Consider the following 16,863-nt stretch of genomic DNA (forward strand, 5'->3'; position numbering starts at 1 on the left):
CGGCGCTGAACTAAAGAAGACTCTCTTCGGCTACAGCAAACGAGGTATCTGATGCGGGGGCGGGTGGCGACTGCGGTGGGGGAGGGTTGGTGGCGGGAGGGGGCTCCAATGTGGCAGCAGCTGCGGCGGCTGGAGGGGCGATGGCGGGGGGGTTGGTGGCGGGAGGGGGGCCCAATGTGGTGGCTGGGGCGGTGATGAGTGCCCCCCCACCTCAGGCTCTGGCCCCTCTCCCAGCGAGGTCTGGCTACGCCCCTGGATCACAGGACCCAAGAGAATGAATAATGAATAATTCAGTTGTAATGGACAAGACACCAACAAATTGACTGCTGAAAAGTATCAAAGGAATGTACACACACACACACACAAAATATTGTCTTAACAAAAGAATAAATAAGTAGTGGTCCCATGCAATTGTATTATTTATAATTAATAAGTTAATAGTTTGGGGAAATTATATATAAATTTATTAACAAAAATAAATGATAATAATGATAATAATAATACAGCTAAGGCCACTGGTTGCAAGTATGATTTATTTAAAGGATTAAATTGAATTTACCTTTGACTTATTGTAATAGTTCTTCCTGAAGAAGTTTTAATGGAATCCAGGTTGAGCTTGCCTCTTCTTTTTTTTTTAAGGAGACTTTTCCTTTGGTTGAATTGTAAGAGCTTGGGCGATCAGTCAATTAAAATGCTAACAATAATCCGTTTTGAAAGGAATTTGCAAAAAAAAAAATATATATATATATATATATATATTGTTGAAAAATGAGATAAAAGTGTGATGAAATAGTTTGGAATATTACTGCACCATTGAACTCTTATCATTGTTCTGTAACTTTTTCTACCTTGTATGGAAGATTTTTTTTTTTTTTTTTGCCAGCTAGGCAAGAGCCAGCTGACAAAGAGGTTCCTAGGCCTGTGTTCTGGGATCCTGGACATAGTACATAAGTACATAAGTAATGCCACACTGGGAAAAGACCGAGGGTCCATCAAGCCCAGCATCCTGTCCACGACAGCGGCCAATCCAGGCCAAGGGCACCTGGCGAGCTTCCCAAACGTACAAACATTCTATACATGTTATTCCCGGAGAAGATTCTATAAATGGCACCAAAACACCAGCGAACAGCGCTCTGGCTTGAGTGCAGATGATAGAACAGCAGTTAGAGCCCATTTCCGTGCCAAAAGTTGAGCGCTGAAATTTATGCCAGCTAAACCTAGTGTAAAGACTGGTGCTCAACTTCAAGAATTTATCCTTAAAATCGAGCATAGTACCGGAAGATTGGAGGGTGGCCAATGTAACACCGATTTTTAAAAAAGGTTCCAGAGGAGATCCGGGAAATTATAGACCTGTGAGTCCGATGTCAGTGCCAGGCAAAATGGTAGAGACTATTATTAAGAACAAAATTACAGAGCATATTCAAAAGCATGGATTAATGAGACAAAGTCAACATGGATTTAGTGAAGGGAAATCTTGCCTTACCAATCTACTACATTTCTTTGAAGGGGTGAACAAACATGTGGATAAAGGTGAGTCGGTTGATATTGTGTATCTGGATTTTCAGAAGGCGTTTGACAAAGTACCTCATGAAAGACTCCAGAGGAAATTGGAGAGTCATGGGATAGGAGGTAGTGTTCTATTGTGGATTAAAAACTGGTTAAAAGATAGAAAACAGAGAGTAGAGTTAAATGGTCACTATTCTGAATGGAGAAGGGTAGTTAGTGGGATTCCCCAGGGCTCTGTGCTGGGACCGCTGCCTTTTAATATATTTATAAATGACCTAGAGATGGGAGTAACTAGTGAGGTAATTAAATTTGCTGATGACACAAAGTTATTCAAAGTCGTTAAATCGCGGGAGGATTGTGAAAAATTACAAGAGGACCTTGCAAGACTGGGAGACTGGGTGTCTAAATGGCAGATGACATTTAATGTGAGCAACTGCAAAGTGATGCATGTGGGAAAGAGGAACCTGAATTATAGCTACGTCATGCAAGGTTCCACGTTAGGGATCTAGGTGTCGTCATTGATGGTACGTTGAAACCGTCTGCTCAGTGTGCTGCTGCGGCTAAGAAAGCAAATAGAATGTTAGGTATTATTAGGAAAGGAATGGAAAACAAAAATGAGAATGTTATAATGTCTTTGTATTGCTCCATGGTGCGACCACACCTCGAATATTGTGTTCAATTCTGGTCACCGCATCTCAAAAAAGATATAGTGGAATTAGAAAAGGTGCAGAGAAGGGCGATGAAAATGATAAAGAGGATGGGACGAGTTTCCTATGAGGAAAGGCTAAAGTGGCTAGGGCTCTTCAGCTTGGAGAAAAGGCGGCTGAGGGGAGATATGATAGAGGTCTATAAAATAATGAGTGGAGTTCAACAGGTAGATGTGAAACATCTGTTCACGCTTTCCAAAAATACCAGGACTAGGGGGCATGCGATGAAGCTACAATGTAGTAAATTTAAAATGAATCGGAGAAAACTTTCTTCATTTAATGTGTAATTAAACACTGGAATTCATTGCCAGAGAATGTGGTATGGCAGTTAGCTTAGTGGAGTTTAAAAAAAGGTTTGGACGGCTTCCTAAAGGAAAAGTCCATAGACCATTATTAAATGGACTTGGGGAAAATCCACTATTTCTGGGATAAGCAGTATAAAATGTTTTGTACATTTTTGGGATCTTACCGGGCATTTGTGACCTGGATTGGCCACTGTTGCAAACAGGATGCTGGGCTCCATGGACCTTTGGTCTTTTCCCAGTATGGCAAAACTTACGTACTTATGTACTGGAAATGGGTCTATTCAGTACCTCTATGCACAAGTTTCCATGCACCCCAGTGAGTTATGCACGAGAACAGTTACTCACCATATCATCTAGATGTGTGCACAAAATTTAATGCATTCCAATTAACATCAAATTGTTAGGACCCACTGCTGGATGTGGTCAGATCTCTGATCTGCACACAAATTTCAGCACCATATACAGAATCCAGGGGAGTATGTCCAAAAATAAATAAGTGGTGGAAGAAATTAAGCTATTAACCTTTCGGGTGCTAAAAAGAAAAAGCAGTCCACCTTACTGGTTGTTTTTTTCAAGTAGCCGTGTTCCTTACAGCTACAACCATGAAAGGTCTCCCCCTTCCTTTTAGATCTTCTCAGTCATGACCTTTGCCTTCTTAACTTAAGCCCCTTATTAATTTTTTTGTGTCTTGACTCAACTGTAAGCTCCACAGAGTAGACGCTCTCTTACGTGTAGCTCTTTACCGTGCTCTGCAACTTATAATAATAAAGCAAGTGAACTGTGAAGAGAGTTGGTGCTGTTTCAATGAAACTGCTGACACAAACACTGCATAGCAGGAAAGGGCGAAGCTTCAACTACTGTTTGTTTTTATGGTGTAAACCTTTCTTAAAGTTTCCTAAGAAAGGAATAGTCTGGAACTTGCACTGTTTGGAGACGGCCAGGCAATACCCACTATGCCCAAAGGTAAAGCTTAATGCTTTCCCCCTTTACAGCAGGCAGCAGTGATTGAAGGAAGCACTACAGCCCAAGTTCTCTGTGTGGAAGGAACAGGCGCTGAAATTGTGTTAAAGGTGCGAGTTATTGAAAATTTGACAAGAGAAACTCGGCCCCAGCTCCTCTATCTGACCCAGAATATTTTCCCGCTGTTGTTTCCATAACAACCCTAACGCTCTTTCCTAACCTCACACCCAGTGGTGTGCTGGAGCAGGCTCTCACAGGCTCACAAGAGCCGGTTGTTACGTTTTTAAGAATTTTAGGAGCCGGTTGTTAAAGTAGGGCCCTCCATGGCTACTTTAACAACTGGCTCCCAAAATGTGGGCTTGTGCCCCCTGCTGAATTATCTTTTATTTTGCTGGTGGGGATGCTGAGCCCCGCCAGTCAAGTAAATAGACTACTGCTGCTCCCCGCTCCTTGTTTCCAGGTCTGGGCAGCAGGCTGGGACTTCTCGAGCATGTGAGAGAAGTTCCAGCATGCTGCTCAGAGCAAGACGTTGGGAGTGGTGGCAGTCCATTTATTGGCTGCCAGCAAAGGTATGCCTAGTGTGCCTGCACGAAGGGAGGGGGGAGAGAGAGGCAAGTGTTGCTCCCCCCCCCCCACCCCTGGCCCTTCCAACTGCAGAGCTGGCTATGTCCGGAGAAAGAGCCTGTTGTTAAAAATTTACCAGCACACCCCTCTCACACCAATACCCTATACCAAACTTTACCCCATCATCTTCCTCCCTCTCCAACACTGCTACTACTACTACTACTACTACATATTTCTATAGTGCTACTAGGCATATGCAGTGCTGTACACTGGACATGAAGAGACAGTCCCTACTCAACAGAGCTTACAATCCAATTAGGACGGACAAATAAGGGATAAGGGAATTACTAAGGTGGGAATGATAAAACATGGGTACTGAACAAGTGAGTGAGGGTTAGAAGTTAAAAGTCACCTAAGAAAGGTGGACTTTTAGCCTAGATTTGAAGACGGCCAGAGATGGAGCTTGAAGTACAGGCTCAGGAAGTCTATTCCAGGCATATGGTGAAGCAAGATAAAAGGAACGGAAGATGGAGTTAGCAGTGGAGGAGAAGGCTGCAGATAAGAGAGATTTAACCAGTGAATGGAGCTCCCGGAGAGGAGAGGTACTGAGGAGATGAAGCGTGAATGCACTTGTAAGTCAATAAGAGGAGGTCAAACTGTATGTGGAAATGGAGAGGGAGCCAATGAAGTGACTTGAGGAGAGAGCTAATGCGAGCATAGTGACACTGGTGGAATATAAATTGTGCAGCAGAATTTTGAACAGATTGAAGGGGGAGAGAGATGGCTTAATAGGAGACCTGTGAGAAGCAAGTTGCAATAATCTAAGCTAGAGGTGAAAAAAAAAAGAAGAATGTGGATAAAGATTCTGGTAGTGTACTCAGAAAGGAAAGGACAAATTTTGGTGATGTTAGAGAGAAAGAAACAGATTTTATCAGTCTGTTGAATATGTGCAGAGGACAGAGAGGAGTCAAAGATGACCCTAAGGTTACAAACTGATGAGACAGGGAGGATGAGTGTGTTATCCACAGAGGCAGAGAATGGGGGAATCTCTGCAAGCCCAGGGCCGGTCAAACCCAGTAAGCGGGGTAAGCACCGCAGGGGGGCGCCTGCCTTCAAGGGCGCAGCTGCAGAGCTGCGCTGCCATACCACGCTGCCCTTGGGGGTTTAAATCTTTTATTTACCTCCGTCCCAGCGTCCGCGTCATTTCAAAGCCCTGCCCGTCTCTAGCCTTCCCTCCCTTTGTGAGTTCGTTCCCGCAGAGTCCTGCCTTCTGACGTCATTTCCTTGAGAGCGGGACTCTGCAGGAACGAACTTACGAAGGGAGGGAAGGCTAGAGATGGGCAGGGCTTTGAAATGATGCGGCCGCTGGGATGGAGGTAAATTAAAAAAGACAAACCACGCAGGGTGGCAAAAAGAAAAAGGGGGATGTTGGGGGGAGAAGAGGGCGAGCAGGTGGCCATAAATGGGAGGGGGATGGGGCAAAGGAGAAGAGAGAAAGGAGATGAGGGGGCACCAACTGATAGTCTGCAGGGGGGCGCCAGAGACCCTAGGACCGGCCCAGTGCAAGCCCACCCCAGCACTCCCTCTCTTGCCCTCTGCAGCCCAACAATACCACAGCCCCTGTTTCCCTCCTCCTATTGCTGCTGCATCCCTCCTCTGGCCTCTGTGGTCCACTAGCTTCTAGCCACATGGGCTGCTGCTTCCTCCATTATCTTCCAGTCAAAGCCATATCGCCCTTTAGACACATGCAAACAGGCAAATCTGACTTGGCCCATACAGTTATTGCAATCACAGGTTTGTATATCTTCTTGCATTTCACAAATTTCTAACACCAGTTAGACATGGCCAGGGGCGTAGCCACGGGCGGGCCTGGACGGGCCCAGGCCCAGCCACTTTCCCTTCAGGCCCGCCCATCCAACACACTGCTGCTGTTGCTGCCTTTTCTCCCGCGGCTCCACCGGGTCCAGGAAGCAGCGTTCAGCAGCGGTGCCTGCCTACCTGCCTTTTAAAATAATTCATCTCCCCAGGCTCCACTGCATTTACTTCTTCGCCCGTCGCAAAGCGCTGCTGTTCGCACAGGCAGCTCCACTCCCCTTTGCCACGTCCATCTGGCCCTACATATCCACTACAGGAAGTGGATCAGAGAGGGCCGGATGGACGCGGCAAAGGGGAGCGGAACTGCCTGGGCGAACGGCAGCGCTTTGCGACGGGTGAAGTAAATGCAGCGGAGTCTGGGGAGACTAATTATTTTAAAAGGCAGGCAGGCACGCAGGCAACGCTGCTGAATGCTGCTTCCCACCATGCTGGTGACTGGCGCAGGGATGAGACTTCTCAAGCCTTGGGGGCCTCCAGAAGATTCTTCAGCTGGCAGGGCCCGGAGATCCCTGCCAGCCCACAGGGCCGTGCTAACACGGTAAGCGAGGTAAGCGCCGCAGGGGGGCGCCTGCCTTCAAGGGCGCCGCGCTTACCCCGCTTACCATGTTAGCACTAGACTCCCGACGAAATCTGCCGCCGCCGCTGCTGTTGACCTATGCTGAGCCACTGCTGCCGCCGGCGCCGCTTCTTCCCACAGCCAGCAAAAGAAGAAAAAGAAGCGCGGGGCCGCCCGCAGCAGCCTTCAGACATGCTCTGCCGGTTCTCTGCCCCCTGACGTCAATTTCCTGTTTCGGAGCAGAGGATCGGCAGAGCCGACAGCGCATGTCTGAAGGCTGCTGCGGCCCCGCGCTGCTTTTTCTTCTTATGCTAGCGCCTTCCTCTGCCAGGTAGTGCCCCTCTGACACGATTTCCAGAGATTTGGACCAGCTACCGTAAAACACAAGGGTCTGGTGGTGTCAGGTAAATCAGTTTTTGCAGTGTAAAATGTATTGTTTCATTTGTTTAGCATTTAGGTTCCATTAGTGGTAATTCCTAACAGAATAATTGCAATGGACAGCGATTAAAGGAAGGTGGGAGTGGTGACTGATGGATGTTGTAACTGATTTTGAAGGTTTTGAATGAGAACTGCAGTGAAAAAAAATGCTTGCTGCTGGTAATGGATGAGTGGAGCTCAACCTTACAGAAGGATGGAACTGTCAGAAGTCCTTGGGCAGCAGACTGCAGAGCCCTTGCAGGAGAAAGGGAACCAACAGACTAGCTAAGAAAGAGGGCAGGCCCGAAGATTAAGAGAATATTAAGTTTAAAAGAGATCCTATAAGATATTGGGAGCATATGTTCTGAAATCAAAAGAGGGGTAACGTGATCAAATTTCCTACAGGCATGTAGAAGCTTAACTACAGTGTATTGGATTTGCAAAATGCTGGAAGGAGGGGGCAGAATGAGGGAAGATGCTGGTAGGGAGGGAAAGAGGATAGACACTGGAAGGATGGGGTGAGAGAGACATGCTGAATGGAAAAGGGTTAAGATAGAGGGAGACAATGGACGGAAGGATTGGGAGAGGGTAGTGGGTGGAAGGATGGAGAGAGAAAGAGGGATGACACTGGATGGAAGGGTAGGAGAGAAACAGGGACGGTGCTGGACATGGATGGAGGGGAGGGAAGTATATGCACATGGATGGAGGGGAGTGAGGAGAAATGCTGGATATGGATGGAGGGAAAACTGCTGAATTTAAGAGCTGGATCGGGACAATGAAGGATAGGGACAGGGCTACAGATGGTAGGCAGTACGCATAAGGACACAGGAGGATGATGGACATGGTGAGAGAAAAAATATCAAATGGAAAGAAGACACTGCATAAAACAGAAGACACTGGGACCAAAGCGAATAGAAAAACTGAATAATCAGACAACAAAGGTAGAAAAAAGTATTTTATTCAGAATTTATTAATTGGAATATGTCAGCTTTTGGAAATGTGCATCTGTGATATTTTGCATGTAAGTTTCAATTTTTCTAGTATTGCTGCATGCTGAGTCTGTATTTTGCGTTCATATCTGTTGTGTCATGTGTTTTTCATGTGCGATCAAGGTGCAGTATTCTGCTAGCGTGTAGCATTTTCAGCCCTTTTTGGTGTTGGTTTTTTTTTTTTTTTGTTTCACTAGGTTGTGTACTCGTGTTTTAGAGCCCGGTGTAATTACAGTTCTGCCTTTTCACGCATAAGGTTGTAGCTCGTCCTATCCTTGGAATTAGTGCTGTTATGGTTTGTTTGGTGAGGTTATGAGTGTGTTTTTGCACAAGTTTGTGTATAGTGTTTTGCAGGGGGGCGCCAACTGATAGTCTGCAGGGGGGCGCCAGAGACCCTAGGCACGGCCCTGCCAGCCCAGGTATTTATCTTTACGGGAGGGGGATGGACAGAGAGGAAATATGTGGGTCATGCCCACCCAGTCCACCCCCAGGCTCACCCAAAAATTGAGGACTGGCTACGCTACTGGACATGGCTACAAAGCACAACAACCCCCCCCCCCCCCTTGGTGTGTCAGAACCTGAAGAAACTGGAAATAGCCATGGGAGCTCTTAAAAGGACAAACGAGGAGACTTAGATTCATACTCTCAAGTAAGCCTCACATGCAACTGCTGCCAACCTTGTTGCTAGGAGCATAAAAAAGGCCTGAATAAAGAACCACCTATTAACTGGGAAAATGACCATCTAATCCAGACCAAAGCAAGCATGGAACTTTTTTTTTAGTGGGGATCTGAACATGGAGTGTCAGGAAGAGACTCTGCAGCTCAGGCTCCCCAAGTCATGCTTCAGGCAGACCCTAAAAGGATTGTGGATTGATTTGCATTAAGAGAGGCCTGGACAGCCTTACCTGCTGATCCACTATATCCTCTAATTTACAACTGTCAATGCTTGGATACTGGTGCTGGGCAAATGCCCCCTCTATGGAATTACATGGCTGTAATTTATAAAATTCCACCTGGTTTCAAGCCTGTTAATAAATAATTCAAAGGGTTGCTTTTGAATGGGCTGTTATGGATTGGGGTGTCAGAATATCACAGGTTTTCCAAAAGTTTTCATGCTTCAGGTTATTTTTCACGACTACTGTTTTTTGCATTCTTGACCCCAGAAAAGTTAAAACACTTATGCAAAAATCTAACAGCAGTGATTAACTGAGGCTGGGAAGAAACTGGACTTTGATTCATGCTTATAGCTAGGAACACTTCAGCTTTGACCCAGAAACTCCAGGATTCTGCACACGAATTACTGCATCTCCAGGCAAACAAGAGATGGTTCTGGGCACTGATACTGGATCAGTCAACTTGGGTCCTCAAGCTGGAATTGGATTTGGGTCACCTGAAAGCAGCAGGTGAATTTCCTCCAGCGAGGCCAAGTAGGCCAGAGCAGGATAAGGAGTCTTGGCAGCTAAAGGGTGAGGCAACTGGGTTGAACTGGGAGAGGGTTAGGCTAGTGGCCCCTGGAGGCAATGAGAGATTTTAGGTTGAGCAGGAATCAAAAGTTCCTAGGTATGCTCATGCTAAGTTTTGCCCAAAGAGGTTTGATAACAGGAGATGACATGAGCCTATGTGTCCCATTATTTGGGCTAAAGCCAGTAGTTGGAACTTGTCACCCTATCAATTTTTAATTGCTTTTGGTTTACCAAGATGGCGGCAGCTGCATTGAGAATTAAAAGTGCCTTGTGACATCATGTCATCTCCTGTTTCAAACCTCCTTGCTTTTGCCCCTTTTTTCTCTTTGATACTTCCTCTCCTCGCCAATGATCACATCCCCTCAGCACCACATCTCAAACTGGCGATATGTTGTGCCTGAGAATGCAAGCTCCATGATACACCCACAATGCTGAGTCACAGTACAGTAATGTTACAGAAACCCATGTTGTTATAACGTGAACATGTGACAGAAAATACTTTTTCTACTTTACATTCAATTGTGATCCAGGAATGTTGAGAACAAATTTAATTCAATTTTTACACTTCTATTTTCTGGTTGTAGAACTGGTTCTGGTTTCAAATACAGCATGACTGATCAACTTTGGAGTTCATTTGATCCCGTTACTGCTGCAGAAGTCGTTATTGTGTGTTGGACAGATGTCTGAAATGTATTTTCATTTCTTTCAGTACCTGTTATTAATTGGATAATCTCATTCTTTAATTCTCTTTTAATTGGATGCCTCTTGTAGTTTATAAAGGCTAACCTCTTTCCTTACATTTTCACTTTTAGCGCATCAGTAAAATGGACGCACTTTATTTTTCCAGTATGCAAATTATATTTAATCTACCTGCAGACATTTATCCCAGCTCTATGGGGTGGTGGATGTGGATCACACCTAAAATACTGTACAGGGCTAGTTATGTTAGTATTGTGTAAAGGAAAATTGGTGCCCACTTTCCTTTATAGCATGGGCTCTAATAGATACCCTTTTATAGAATGACCCTTATGGTGACTATCTGCAGTTACATGATAATTTCCTTCAAAGTGGTGTACCTAGCTTGCTTGCCACCCAGGGCGGGTTGCCGCTGTGCCCCCCTTCCTATCAAGGGGGTGCACGGAGATTTGCGGCTGTCCGCTCCGCTGGTCTCCTGTTCCAGAACAGAGGCAGCAGGGGACCGGCGAAGCAGACAGCCACACGATTATGCTGTGCACCCATTTGCTGTCTGCAGCCAGGGCAGACCCCCCCCCCCACAATACGCTACTGTTTCTTCATTAGTGACACACACATTCTACGTCTTTTATACAAAGACTTACTCAAGAGAGCACAGGAGCTTCCTACATGATTATATCAAGCCTTAAGGCACCATCTGAATCAGTAATAGACAAGGAACTTCCAAACGTAGCCCACATTTTCACTTCAAGAAACTTTATTGGCATGGTCATTTATACATATTCTCAAAGTGATATCACATATGGAAAGGAGAGCATGGACTCTTGCTGACTCAAGTGCTTTGCATCTTAACAGTTCCAGTCTGTAAAGCAGGGATCTCAAAGTTCAGTTTTCAAGAGCCAAAAGCAAGTGGTTTGAAAGGATCACATTAATCTATCATAGCTATTCTACCACAGAGACCAGTTTTGCATATCCTGGTCTACAGTTTGTTGGCTCTTCAGTGTAGCTGAAGGTGGGATAGGGTACAGGAACACTTGTGAAAATTTGCCATCATACCCCAGAAGAGTGGTATTCACTCTCAGTCCTTGAGGGCCCCCCGTGAGTCAAACTTTGTGAATATATCTAAATGAATAGGCATAAGAGATTTGGGGATACCTCCTAAAAGAGAATACGGCTACATGAAAGTCATCATTAAATTACATTCTCAGCCATCCCTTTTTGAATTCTAATATTAAGATAGTTATTTAAAGTAGAGTAAATAAGATTAAAAACAGGCTAGATTTCATGGGTCTGTACCACCATAACTGATTTTGCACAGTGAAGGTAAGATCACCTCTACAGGTAAGGAAGTTTGTCTGTGCACTGACTTCAGAGTTCAGTCCATGGAGCCATCAAGGCTCAGCAGGTGTGTTTTTCTGCCATTGTCCTCAGCTCTATCATAAACCTGTTTAAAACTAAGAGGTAGCAATTCCAAGTAATATTCACCAACACCTGCCAAATCCAATGATTAATATCCTGATCACTTTATGACATACACAGTTCTTGCACTCGCTGAAAAAAAAAAAAAAAATCAGACATTCCACAGGAGGCTGTTTGCCAGTTAGGCTTTTGTGTGTGTGTGTGTGTGAGGGGGGGGGGGGGGGGAAATAGTGTGAAGAAATTTAACTACACTGTAAAGTTGTTTTCTTCAAACTTCCTAAGTAAATGTTCCACATAAAATGGTACCTTCAGCCTGATGCAGAAAGTGTTAATGGTTAAACCTTCTGTCCCCTTTCAGCAGACATGGGCACTTTTCTTACCTAATAACACAAAAGAAACGACAGGCACTGGGAGCTGAAGTGCACACCAACAACTGGGATACACTTCAGAGCCCTCACAGGGCTTCTGTTTGTAGCAGATGTATAGGATTTAAAAAAGAATAATGCTTACACTCTGTATTTAAAAGACCATTGAAGTGCCAGCTGCAGAATTCTTCAAAAAGAATGCCTGCCATCAGTGCTTAAACAAAGAAAATGAAAAACAGAAAAAAAAACCCCCTGAAGATAAACATAATACAAAAACATTAATGTAAAAACATTGTTCCATAAGTAGTTTACAATGAAGATCTTACAACGTGCACTTAGGACTATGGATTTTGCCTGTGCTGTTCTGGTCATGCAGAACTTGCTTTTCTTAGCACCCAGCAGTACTGAATTATACAAAGTTGTTTTGGAAATACTCCACGAACCAGTTTCATACACAGGACACACAGATTTGTGCAAACAGAACCTTAAATGTGAAAACCTGAACAATGAGAATCCAAGGATCCTTCCAAATTTACAAAACCAAAAAGTATTCTAAACGCTGTTGGCATTCTTTTTCTCAGCTTTAATATCTAAAAAAACCCAAACAGATGGTACATAAAAGCCCACAGGAAGCAGCTAGCACAAGTGTATCACCCATATAAGTGCTACAGCAATTTGGGGGGGGGGGGGGGGGGGGGATGACAGCCTAAATATTTTGCCTGAATGTACGTCACCACTGCAATAACTTTCGGTTTTCTAGGCAGTACATAAATAATAATGAAAATGATGGCAGATGCGCCTTCTGATCTTAGGCAAGTCACTTAACCCTCCACTGCTTTATAAGATACAAAGATTAGATTGCGAGCCTCCAGGGACAGGGAAATACCCAGTATACCTGAAAGTAACTCACCTTAAGCTACTACTGAAAAAGGTGTGAGCTAAATCCAAATAATAAATCATTTGCCCTGCCAGTCTTGGGGTCAGAGTCCCGGGCCTTTAAAAACTAAAACTAAAAGATGCAGAAAAAAAACAAGCTTAAAACTTAAGGGTGGATTGCAGGTTTGCTCATTTTTCACTCACTTAATATGGTCACATAAAACCTTTATTGATCCAGTTCATCCATGCTTAATAAACAAGTTCTCTTCAAGGGAACAACAATCAGATTCAGTGTTCAAGGAGACATTAGTGTTAGGTTGCAGGGCCAAGTTGGTACCTATTTTATAAAGGCACAAAAAAGTGTGTCACAAAAGCAGCCAAAATCATGACTGTAAGGAACCCATGTACATTTATACTTGCTTGGTAGCTAGTGTACATATACATTGTACAGTCCATGTGAACACAGCATAGAAAGAATGTGACTGAACTGCACACATCTGTCCATGGTCTACCCATAATCCACCTTTGAAGATGCTTACACCCAATTTGCATAAAAGTCTACCCATTAGTTTTATATACTCAGAAAAGCCTTTATAAAAAGTACCAATTTGTCTCTAAGCAAGTTTTTAAAATACAGTTGCACAATTCTAGTCCTAAAGGGCACCAAGAAGGTCTGGTTTTCAGGATAACCAAGCTATGAAAATTAACTCCTTTCTTTAACCATCTACAATATATTAAAATTTTGTTACCCTGAAAGCCAGACAAGGCCATAGCCCTCAAGTCTGCCCGGCACCGGTCCTACTTCCCAACTACTCGAGTTGCTGTCAAAGCCCAGTCACACCTTGATCCTGATCTGTGTTCGCAATTTACGGGACCCAGAACATTAGAAGTCTGCCTGGCATTGTTTGCAGCCAACTGAGGCAAGGCATCTCATGCATATTCAGTGTGAACATCTGGAAAATCCAATCAGACTGTGGAACTCAAAGACTGACGTTACCTACTCCTGCCATGGAACTAGCAGCCATTGGAGGAAGCTGGACAGAAGAGCTGTGGTTCTGCAGAGGGCTGGAATTCCATTGTTCTCATTTCCGAAACAAAGCATTTGGTGGTCTTAACCTATCTGGATTTATGACTCCATTAAAGTCCCTCAAACAATTCAGCACAACTACCCCTTTTGCCTAATCAAGGTTCATGATTGAAGTAACAGGATTACTGCACACTAGAGCCAAGGCCCACAGGCTGTAGCACCGACAATGGGATTTATTGGTATAGACAAGTGTGGCGATACTCTTCTTCTGAACTCTGTTTCACAGCTGCTCAATACATCTGGCCATACAAAAGCTATTCGGCAAGAGTTCTCGCCTTATCTTTGAAAGGGCTGTATGACGTTCCACAAGATTAACAAAAAATGAATCGAGTGTTGTTGCTGCTAAGATATAATTTCATGTAACAAGGAATAGGTCTCCCATTTTTACATGAGCCAATACAAAACAAAGGGAAGACAGGGCGATACGAAAATCACATCAGATGAATCATCCTAGAGCCATGCTGAATAAAATTTCTTCTATAAATGACCATACCTCATAAGCGCTGCTAATTTCGGACATCACAGAAAATTCATCCTTTAATTTGGTTACAGAACCAAAGAATTTTTGGTAAGAAACCCATACCAAACATAAAATTAAAAAAAAAAAAAAAAAGGAAATTAATCTCCCCTAGGGAGCAGGTTATTAATTTAAGAGGGGGGATAAGAACACCTGGTTATCTGAAGGACAAGCAAAAGTCTTAAATAAATAGGCCACGAAGAGGTTGGAGAGTACAACTCTCTGAGAAGACCAAGGCATTCCACGTCAAGTTTGATTTGAGCAATGGTTATTAGTACAGAAGTCTACATACACAGCAGATGGAGAATGTCCCCACTTGCATAGAGTATTCCAATATATTTCTTCAGTGTTCTGGCCAAACTGAAAAAAAAGCTTGGATTTCCTTTTGTCAAGCTGGTCACATTACCATTTGATATCTAAGCTGCTCGTGGTCTGTTTTGATGCACTATATTTGGTATGCAGTGTTTCTTGGGCCTTCTTGGAATCTGTCCCTTCCAGCCAATCTTGGTACAGTTTCTGCACATGTGCACTGGTTTCAGGAGGTTGAACAGGCACAGTTGTGTACACATCTTCCATTTGCTGAAGCAAAGCTTTGTCAGGTTTTCCATCTTCAGTCTGAGCTTGGCCTTTTCCATTTAAGCAACCTTTAAAATAAAAACAGTCAGACCGTGAGTACGCCTGGAGGAATTAAGTGGAACACAAAATTTGTACAGAATTATCCTGTGTAATCTGGTGAGGGAGTTAGTAACATCTGCTGTGTGAGTTTTAAGAAGAGTGGCTTGATGAGGCAGACAAGGGCAGCCATGTTGGTCTGCATAGATGCATAAGATAGAAGTGACTGCATGAGTGCACAGGGCCTGAAAAGGCAGTTATGTCAGCCTATGGGACCCAAGGGCAATGAAATGGTGGCGGGATCCTGTTTCATTGGAGAGTTAAAGGCCGGTAAGGCAGGCTGAAGGTCAGACACAGAGAGGAAGATTGGTGCCAAGGCTTCAAGAAGCAAGGACAGAGTGGCCTAGAAAAAGAGGGAGAAGGAGGGGAGGGAATCAAGTCTACGAAACAGAAGAGCAAGCTGCATGTGTGCAGGAGAGGGGAGTGAAGGCTTGAGGTCAAGCCCAAGGCTTAACATCTACTATGCATCTGAGTAAAGCTTATTTTATTGTATTTAAAGTTTAACCAAAAGGGAGACATTCAAACTGGAATCTCAAGAACCTGCAAACTGGACACAATGGGAACCTCCAGCGAGTGCTCACATCCCATTCTAGAATACTGGCATAACTGTGTCAGTACCAGTGGCAGAGCCAGACAACTCAAACTATAAATACCCGAGCTGACCCTGCGGTGGCAGCAGCCCATAGACAGTGCAGCCACCATAGCAAGGTGACACAAATTTTAGATGAGCCTAGGACCACTCACGGTTATGCCACTAGTAAGCACGCCTAACATTTATGCACTCATAGCTACACCCTCCATACATATGGTGTAACTGGACACATACATGTGGCAGGGACGCACATAACGAAGTCTTGTCCCACCCCTGTCCTGTCCATGCTTTGCCTATATAGATGGCCCCCTCGCATTTACAAGGTATGAAGTGACATAGCTTGTAACACTTATGCAGGGTTAAGTGTTATGCAAACACTTATGAGCCTCTTGTGCACATAAGTATAGAGAATGCTGACACTTATGCAGTGTTCATTTGCTAGTGGAGTAGCAGCCTAGTGGTTAGTGCAGCGGACTTTGATCATGGGGAACTGGGTTCGATTCCCACTGCAGCTCCTTATGACTCTGGGCAAGTTACTTAACCTTCCATTGCCCCAGCTACAAAAATAAGTACCTGTATATATGTAAACCGCTTTGAATGTCACAAGGAACTGCAGTGGGAATCAAACTCCGTTCCCCAGAATCAAAGTCCACTGCACTAACCACTAGGCTACTCCTCCAGGAACAATCAAAAGTTGGAAATGCTGAATTTGAAACTCCAAACGAAAAACGTTTTGGATACGAATTCCGGAGACTATGTGGGTTCACCTTGCGATCAGCCATCGTGGACCTGGCTTCCCCAAGCAACAAACGAAACAGAAAATGGATAAAGACAGCGAGCACAGGGCCAACTCTCATGAGACAGATCCTTCAGGGCAACTTACCTCCAGGACAAGCCAGCACCTCCACAAAGTGGTAGGGGAACTTTCCTTTCTTTAGCTTCAGGATCATATTTTGGATGTTTCTAAAGCCATAGGCTGCAGCAAAGCGCAGCACTGTTTCACCATCCTTTTCCAGGGTAACTTCATGAAAATCTTTATTCCTGTAAAACAGAAATCACCAGCATACTCAACACAGAACAGTGCTACTCAAATCCACCTTCGGGTCCAGACCAGCTCATCCGGTTTTCAATTCATTATTATTATTTATTTTTTTTGTTACATTTGTACCCCGCGCTTTCCCACTCATGGCAGGCTCAATGCAGCTTACATGGGGCAATGGAGGGTTAAGTGACTTGCCCAGAGTCACAAGGAGCTGCCTGTGCTGGGAATCAAACTCAGTTCCTCAGTTCCCAGGACCAA

General features: G+C 44.4%; 1 protein-coding gene across 4 annotated transcripts in view; it reads right to left on the bottom strand.

Annotated features, from left to right (window-relative positions):
• Positions 1–11,558: 11,558 nt before the first annotated feature.
• Positions 11,559–16,863, bottom strand: part of NARF (nuclear prelamin A recognition factor) — a 71,155-nt gene continuing 65,850 nt past the window's right edge. For all 4 annotated transcript variants that reach the window (XM_030208125.1, XM_030208124.1, XM_030208122.1 and 1 more), the window contains exons 11-12: positions 16,447–16,604; positions 11,559–14,943 (exon numbers count right to left, since the gene is read on the bottom strand). In XM_030208125.1, the coding sequence (XP_030063985.1) occupies positions 14,702–14,943; positions 16,447–16,604 (400 nt within the window). In that variant the 3' untranslated portion in view covers positions 11,559–14,701. The remainder of the gene's footprint in view (positions 14,944–16,446; positions 16,605–16,863) is intronic.

The sequence above is a fragment of the Microcaecilia unicolor genome, chromosome 6 (assembly GCF_901765095.1).
Source record: "Microcaecilia unicolor chromosome 6, aMicUni1.1, whole genome shotgun sequence".
NCBI lineage: Eukaryota > Metazoa > Chordata > Amphibia > Gymnophiona > Siphonopidae > Microcaecilia > Microcaecilia unicolor.